General features: G+C 37.1%; 1 protein-coding gene across 1 annotated transcript in view; it reads left to right on the top strand.

Moving 5' to 3' along the window:
• The first annotated feature begins 6,520 nt into the window (after positions 1 to 6,520).
• Positions 6,521 to 9,150, top strand: part of oxr1a (oxidation resistance 1a) — a 142,087-nt gene continuing 139,457 nt past the window's right edge. Inside the window, 1 exon segment of the mRNA XM_028469837.1 lies at positions 6,521 to 6,558. Within this exon segment, the coding sequence (XP_028325638.1) occupies positions 6,536 to 6,558 (23 nt within the window). The 5' untranslated portion in view covers positions 6,521 to 6,535.

The following is a 9,150-nucleotide window of genomic DNA, read 5'->3' as shown; positions in this document are numbered from 1 at the left end:
TTTTTTACATTTACTTCAAATATACAGTCATACTGTGCAAGACACAGTAATGACAATAACTATTCTCTATATCTACCCTTTGCCCGTACATCATATCACCAATTTAACATATCCTATAAAGGTCCTCTGCTTGGAATAGGAAACTTCCCCAAATAAGATCCATATCCTCTTGCTCATTCTTTAAAAGGCAGTTAAAAAACATCTCATCCATTAATGAATCCCCCTACATTACACCAAATTACTTTACTTTACGTATTTCTTTTTTGATATTCAATTAATATTTTGTTCAATATTTTGATTTGTCTTTTGATATCAGTATTTGTGAACTTTGTTTATATATTAGTTTTCAACATATCAACGATTATTTGTGCATTTTTTCCTCATGATTTTCTAAGTGTTTATTTTATTAGCCTTTATTTTAATTTGCGTGTGTTTATTGACAGGGGTGGAGCTCTTGTACAAGCTTCATTCCCTCCCTGCACCTTAAATGTGTTTTTTGTGTGTGCTAAATAAATAAATGAAATGAAATTATTGGGGCCTGGGACCAAATTTGGCCTAGAAATAGGTAGCTACTTCACTTTGTGTTCATGTTGGTCCAGTGCTTGCAAATGAGTCATCGTCTAAATGCCAACAATGAGCTGATAGAAGGGAAAAAAAACACCCCATTTGTTTTTTGTTTGGTTTTTTTTTACCACGGACAAGGTTCAATATGGCAGTCAGGACATGAGAGAAAGAGATACAGCCATGTCTTTGTTGGTTTTACTTGGATTTGCCAATTTAGTTGTTTAGTAGTTTTCTGATATGACAAATATTGGTGTGATGACCGTTTCTGCTTCACAATTGGATCTTGTGGGGGAGAAACAAACCCTAAAGCTATAATCTTTGCTGCTGTTCAGGCATGATTTTGATCCATAAAATGCTTAAAATAACAATAAGTAAATATGAAAAAATAAATCTGTATTCTCCTAAACACTCAGACCTCTGCTGGAGGATGCATCCTTAAACAAACCTACTTTGTACTGTTGGGATTCTTCAACTGTATACAATCATAAGGGGAAAAAACCCTACTTCCTCTCTGGAGACTAGAATAGAGAGATTTGTAAGGCTTAGTGGGATTTGGAAAGCAACAGTTCGCTTGTCAGGGATATGTTTGAAAGCAGCCCGCTACACAGGTTATTTCTTTTTGCAGCAGCCATTACATTTTAAAAGGTCTCTCTGATTTTTGACACCAGATGGTAGATTCATCATTACGCTGCGATGACAGGCTTTGTCATGTGTAGAAAGCTGTGTGTCACTCTGCACACCAGCTTTTCACAGGCACGGCAACCAATTGCAAGATCATGTCTCTGCTATTGTATTATCACACACATTCAGAATCAGACCATCTGGACTAATTCTTGGACTAACAGCGACTGCAGTTAAAGATACTAACATTAAGAACAATTTTATACCACAGAAGTCATAGTTTGTAGGAAAGCATTGTGTGAGATGCGGTATGTTGTATTTTAATGCCTTTTCTTTTGGTGCACCTCCTCATATCAAACATATAAAGATGTCATATTTGGAAGGAAAACCCAACATTTCCCCATGAACATGCAAGAGCAGAAAAACAGCCCTTTTAACTCAAAAAAAAAAAACCTCCAGCAGTATCGAACTAATGTTTCAAGACCATCTGCCTCAAACGGTTGGAAAGGAAGCATTTAATTTTTCCAGATGGAAATCACATCATTAAAGAATATGGCTTTCCCATGCAGTTATATTGCCATTTTTATAAAAATTCAACAGAAGTTGGACTGAACATTTTCAAAAGTCTTTTATCCAACTATTAATCTAACAAAAGGGTTTATGTTAAATGTTATGTTTAAGAAAAAAATATCATCATTGTAACAGTACAATAAATGAAAGTTGCATTTTTTCATATCTTTGCCAGGCACAAATAAGGATATCTGTTAACTCATTCAGTGCCAGCCATTTTCAGATTTTCTACCCCCTCAGTGCCAGCCGTTTTTGAGCATTTTGATTGATTTTAAAGACCCACAGAATATTTTCTACTATGACTATCTGATTCTACCAGATTCTGAAAGATTGAAGCCTCTACTTTCATCAAAAAACTTTTGTTTCTGGCTCGTTTCATTCTTTTGTAATCAGCTGTTGAATAGGGCAAGTTTTACACAAATCTTCAGTTTCAGAGCAAAAAGCTGAGAAAACAGCCTTTTTGTAAAAAAAAAAAAACCCTGTCAGTGACTTTAAAGCATTTGTTTTCTTTAGTGACAACTCTAACATCTGAACATTGTTTCCTTATATAAAACATTAAAAAAAAACACTGACATGGCTTTTGATGGCAAAATTAAAGCCTCTACTTTCATCAAAAAAAAAAACCATTTGTTTCTGGCTCGTTTCATTCTTTTGTAATCAGCCGTTGAATAGAGCAAGTTTTACACAAATCTAGCATCATCAAACAAAAAAAATTAAAAAAAATCACAACACAGTTGACCACTAGCTGCAGTTGACCTTAATTGTTTCTTTGATTCTATTTTCAAGTGAATATATTTTAGATCGATGCATGAATACATTTTTGTTTTCTTATTTTGATCGCTAGTATCCTCATCAATTAGCGTCATAGCAGCATAGTCGACACTTGACACTTGATGTTAAGCAGGTCTACATCCACACACGGATACCTCAGTTGACACAGACTTTGGGAGTTAATTAATCACTTCAGGCCACGTTTCTAATCCTTACCACTGTACATTGAATCACTTTATTCAAAAAAAGGCTTTGCTGTTAGCTGAACTTTGGTTGATAAGCTGAAGTATTTGATGCAAGTTCAAAAACAAGTAGATGAACGAGAGCATCTGGACATAGGTCTCAAAGGACAGGGCTCTACATTAACTTCCAAAGGTCACTTCTCCTACTGGGCAAGTAGGGCATCCAATCTACTTGCCACATGACAAGTTGATATTTTGTAAAGCAAACTGATCTATGTAGTATATTACTTTGTAAAGAGGTTACTCATGAAAAGTTTAACTATTCAGTCATCATTAACTATGAAACATTTACTGTTTTATTGCATTCTTCCAAGGACCACTGCCTTGGATGGTGGTCCAGAACCTCTTTGAAGCCGCCCGGAAGTCATTCAAAATACTCCCATATCCGTTTTTTGTCGGCAACCTCCTTCAGTTTGACGGCATCCCCCACTCCGCCAGCAGTTTTGGGTGTTATCCGAAGGAACTCTGAGCTTGTGCGACCTGTGTGTGTGTTAAGGAGTAGAAGTCTACACTTGTTTGTTTAGAAAGTCTACAGGATAGTTGTGCTGATAAATCAACGATGGCAGAGCATTAGGGCAAAAAATGCTTTGCGTGGTGTTGGCAGCATACTATGTTTATTTCCCATCGTGGAGAGGGACAAAATAAGGCAAAATTGATGTACATTGCAGCATAACAAATCTCTCTCAATGGGACAAGAGACCATCGGCATTGGCAAGCGAACAATAAAATCCTGACGGCTCACAATATCTGTCAATTATTTTTTTTTTTTTAAAGCAGTCGACTCCTTAATTGTTTAACACAATTAGCTCTCATAAATCCCTTACAGCTACATGCTCACCATAGACTCTTTAATCTAACTTTTTACTGTAATTTCTGCTCTGTTCTTCTACACAGGTTTGTTATTGTCGAGACGTGACACTTTGAGAGTCAGTGTCTGAGACCCCCAAAAACTGTGAAAGTCTAGTGCCTTTTTCATTGACATGAACTTGGACATTTCAAATTTAGTTATCAAATACTAAAACTACCGTTGTTGGGCTGCTATTTATCTGTAATTTTGCTGACTTTTACTATCCAGAATTTGGCTTAAAATAAAATGATTTTGTCCCATACTCCTAAATAGTATTAGTTTTACTTTCTGTATTTTGACAAATCTTTAACAAAAATCTGCAAGAAAGATTACTAAAAAATAATATTCAGCATTGAGTCTCCTTAAACTTGTGCTCTCTGTTTATATATCAGAGCTGGACTGCTATTTACTACATCCGACATTATCTGATTATAAATAACACGTTGGAGGCTAAAAATACACAACCCATAAATCTGCATTGGGGCATTAGCAGGGATAAGGTAGGGCTAATAATGGCTGAATGTCAGCCATATTCACAAACTCAATCTCGTATCAATCACTTGTGCCATGTATGTAAAATACAATCACTGCTGCAGAACGTGCTGGTAAAACACCAAGTAGAACTTACTTTATTACTCATTATTCTCAGTTAATTTTCTGGTTAAATAAAAGTAAAAAGAAAAAAAGTTTTGTTTTTGTTTTGCCATTATCTAAGTTTTGCTGATTTAGGTATTTTAAAACTGATCATTTTATGACAATCTTTAATGATAAACAATTATACAATTAAAGGTGGTATCATAGCATTTTGGCTGATTATGTATTGCAGCACTCATTATCATTTATTCATTCCATTCATAAAAGTAGGATAGTGCAATTGTTTAATTGTTTTAGATGTTTTACAGCTTAGGTTCCCATAGTATTGCACGCAAATTGTCATAGAGGGCACGTGAATAAAAAGCCTGCATTGCCACAAATTACACATTAGCCTCTAAGTCTACGCTTTAGTTGTGAGCAATTTCATTAAATGGCCAGTCGCCCTGCTCTCACATAGACTTATGTGAATTTCATTGATTGATTTTACACCTGTGATAATTCTGATTAGGATGTTTTCTTGTGTGCTTTCCTATTATTATTTTTATATATATTTTTTAAATGTGTTGTATATTGGGTACAATGTACACATTGTATATTATATTACAATATTCTGTTATTTTAATTGTGCAGGAGTAGGGGGTACATAGCTTCAGGTTAAATGTCTGAAGGGGTAAGGGACTGTGAAAAGTTTACGAATCACTGATTTACAGTAATTTTTTAGTCTCCACTCAAGTTCATCCCAATGTTATTCCACTAGGCTGAGGTCAAGAGTCTGTGTACACAAGTCAGTCAAGTTCTTTCTTGAACTCCAAACTCACTAATTCGTGTCTTTATCAAACTTGGTTTGTGAAGTTTAATACAGGAGAGGGACATTAATAAAGCTTTATTTGGTTGGTGGCTTGAAATTGGTTCAAATCTTAAAATTACTCCACAGCCCTGAATGACAGAGCCAAGCCCTTGAAAAACAACACAACTCCCAAATTTCCCCTCCAACAAACATTACAATGGAGTCAGAAATATACTGTTCCCCAGGCAACCGCCAAATCAAGACACATTTTTTAGATTGCCAGATGGAGATGCGTGATGTCAGTGGTGGCAATGACAGCACATTTCACGCAGCTCCCTGTGAACTGTTTTTGAGCTACTCTGAAGGCAACGTGAACCATGGAGATCCACAAATGAAGCGGTCAGAGAAACGGCTTGTGTGCCCAGCTGCGTGAAATAATGCGCCTGTGGCCATGGACGTAGTTAGAACCCCGTATTCAATAATTGCATTTGCAATTTTTCACATTTGCAGGTAATAGTTTTTTGCAGCATTTCAGATGAAGAAAGGAAAAAAATGGAGCATTTACAGCCATTTTCTGAGGCACAATGATAGATTACTGAATGTTGGAGTTGGTGGATTAAACTAACAGCAACAACTACCCCGGCATCCAATGTAGAGTCTCCTGCTTCACGACAGATGAGTCTAAAAACCACAGTGCTCTCTATATAGCCGTGGGACTGATCCTTAGCGCTTTGCCCTTTTATTTATTCATGTTTTTTTTTTTTTGGTTTGGTTCAAATTTATCAAAACATGCTTGAATGCACATGTTTAACTTTCAGTAGTTGGCAAGTCTCCTTTGGCATTCACAGGTTATTCTGCATTTATTACAAACTGAAATGAACCAAATGACTTTGCCAAGTGGACACTGGACAGTCCTACCACATCCCCCTGGTATCTTTAATATTTTTTAATTTTTGTTTTTTGAGAGCTTTGGTTTTGGAGACTTTGCTGGAGGACGCCAACAGATGTCCCAGATCATGTGAGCTGTGCTGGGAGTATAAAGTGTAACGCTCTGCAGAAAAACAGGCTGTTTACCAAGTCCTGTCTACAGGGAGGGCTCAGCTAGCTTGTGCTCACTCATCGTACCATGATGACACCATACTGTGTGTGATGATGACCTGCAGGCTCATTTGCACCCATCTAAATGGCTTTCATTACGTTTCAGTCTCCAACTTCATTCTCTCTGCTGATATTTTTTTGTGTAAATTAAATGTTTTTCTTTTGTCAGAGCATTTTTTCTTTAAAGCTATTTTAAGCAAATAAAAGTACTTGATTATTACTCTTTTTAGAAGCATAAAAAAGTGTCAACCAAAGGCAAAATTTCTTAGTTTATGGTTTGAGCTGGTTTGCTCTTCTGCCAATCATTTATCCTGTATTCCGGTTTCAATCTGTAACGTAAATAATTAAGGAATCCACTGCCCTCAGCTTAACTGTATTGTCTGCATGACAGACACTGAAAGATGACTGGGACTTATTGGGACCTGTAACACACTTGGTCAGATGAATTTACATCATTGGCACAGGTAAGAAAACTTCTCTTTTAAGTTTCCGGGAGAAGGGATTATTATTGGTACAGGGAGGAAGAGGAGGCATTACAACAAGCGAAAATGTGATTAAAGCACAAGGCCATGATCCAAGCAAGAATTGAATCCACTAGTAGAAGAATAGATCATAGTGTCTGGTAATGTAGTCCCGAGAGGTTCCAATTCCTGATGACCCAAGCCCGTCCAAACTGCACATATGGGATGAAGTAGAAAGACTTCTCTGTTTTACAGTAGGTACACCAAAACATATACTCTAGATGCTCCAAGTCACGGAGCGAAAGTCGCTATTGATTGAGGCATGACTGGGTCATCAAATTGATCATCAAAGCAATCAGAAGGAAGTCACAGGTGGACAGTGCACTAGAGCTAAGGCCAATGACTTTGGAAACCAGAGGCATGAGGTGCCACTGAGTGCATTGAGCAGAGTGGAGGTAGCTGAATGTTACTTGGACACAGGCCATGGTTGCATGTAGGAGTGTGTCTGTTCTAAGACTAAAACGTCCATTAACTCCAGGTAGTAACACTGACAATGTGTCTGAGTTATTGCACCAAAAGATGTTTTAAATAAGCTGTGATAGCATATTAGTCACAAGTGGTATTGTAAACAGCCACAACAAGGAAGCTTATCTGTTTCAGGGGTGGTTGTGATGGAGGCAATAGGCTTATTTCCAAGCTATGAGGAACGCAAGCCTTTAGAACATGATAGTAGAGAACTTGAAATGTAAAACAAATGGGAGATTAAGTGAGCAAGTGGAATTTCATTTTCAAATTTCTATTTTTCATAGTTTGTTCTCATGTGGGTTCCTCCCACCATCTGAAAACATGTTACCATAGTTCAGATAATGAGTTTCTGGAAGTGAGCAGTATGTTTTATTGTCTTTGTTGGTTTAGATTCCTTAAACTCTATAGTTAAGGAATAATACATGGTACTGATGGATGCATGGGTAGAATATGGTCTTAGTAAAAAGAGATCGGAGAGATATAAATTGTAATATCATGTAGAAACTACTGCTTTGTTTTAGTCAAGCTCTGAAGTATCTTAATCAAAACCAGTGGGCCTGTGGGGAACAGCTAAAGGATTAGTTACCACTTCTTAAATCACATTTTGTCATAAGTGTGTAAGTTGTGTGGGTTAAATGGGACATTGTAACTATTTGTGTTTGGAATGAAACAACTGCTTCAGTCGTCTCTATGCTGTCAACATAATGTCTCCCCCCCAGGTGTTAAAGCTTCATGAGGCATGTTGACATGTAAATTACCCACAGGATGACCATCCATCACACCTACCTTAGCAGCTGCGCATTTAAGGCCTTTTAAATGTAAAATCAAACATATCTCTTGACACATAAGCAATGTGTCCTCGCGTTCCTCGCGTTTCCATGCTCAATTACCTGTGACGTATTCCCATTTCTAAATGTCAGTTTAAATTAAGCATAATGGCTCTTTACAGTGGTGAGGATATAAATGACATTTTCTCACCGATGCTCCATTTCTTATTATTCAATACAAGCAGAGTCGGCGCCAGGCAGTATTCTATGCGGGGGATTAAGAAAACTGCGGGGGGCACAAAACACTCCATTTCGAGTAGCATCATACCCCTCCCCCCCCCCTGCCGCACACCAAAATCTGCGCACTTTTGCGTATTGTGAATATAAATAAATAAAAGACCATTTAAACATGACCCTACTACACCAAACAGCCTATGAAAGCGTATAAAAGTACAAAGGCATAGAACTTTTTTTCTGAGCGGGTGGGTCCATAACATCCTCAGCAGTAACGGCTAGATTGTAAACAAACATGCTGAACATCTTTACGACGTTAGCCTGACAGTCAAGGATGCAACCGGTTTATTTGACACATACATATATACTACTACTGAATAGTAATTTATGACATGTAGTGAAATAGCATAGGGTGTTCAGCTTTATGTGCACAGTGTGCAGGGGTGAAAGAAAGAAGGTAAATAATAGTAAATGACCATTTAACAACAACCTAATGAATCCGTGTACCTTTCCTTCTTTGTTTATTTCGTTTCAAAACAAATTGAAAAATTGGGTTGATTTTTATTTTTTTTTTATGGTTTTATTAATTCAAAAGCAGAAACAGAAACGGAAAAACCAAACAAGCAGCATTTTTCTGTTTTAAAATTAGGTCTGGTTCTGTTTGTGTGATGTTTGGATATTTACGGGGAAACTAGGACGAGAGCTTAATGTTTTAATCTCACCACACAGAGGCGACACACAGACTGACTTTTATTCTGCTGCGTTTGATAAAAATGATCTTGTATCATGTTTTCCACCTCACACTGATGGCAGAGGTGTAATTTGTGTGTTGATGATGTTTCGTTAAAGAGGTATTGATGCTGGAAGTCTGAATCTGTGAATATCTGCCAACTTTACCGAACAGTGTCCAAAAGGTATCTAGATAAACTGGTGACTGGGCGAACTTTTGCTCCCGGTCCCGGACATAAAAAGAAGCAATGCGTAAGTCACATTACTGGTGAATTGAAACGTTATTAATACATTAATAAATCAAAACCAAAAGAAATGGATGTTACGTAGAACATGCACA

Source organism: Gouania willdenowi, chromosome 16 (genome assembly GCF_900634775.1).
Source record: "Gouania willdenowi chromosome 16, fGouWil2.1, whole genome shotgun sequence".
NCBI classification, from domain to species: Eukaryota; Metazoa; Chordata; class Actinopteri; order Blenniiformes; family Gobiesocidae; genus Gouania; species Gouania willdenowi.
This window is presented reverse-complemented; position numbering and strand designations above follow the sequence as displayed.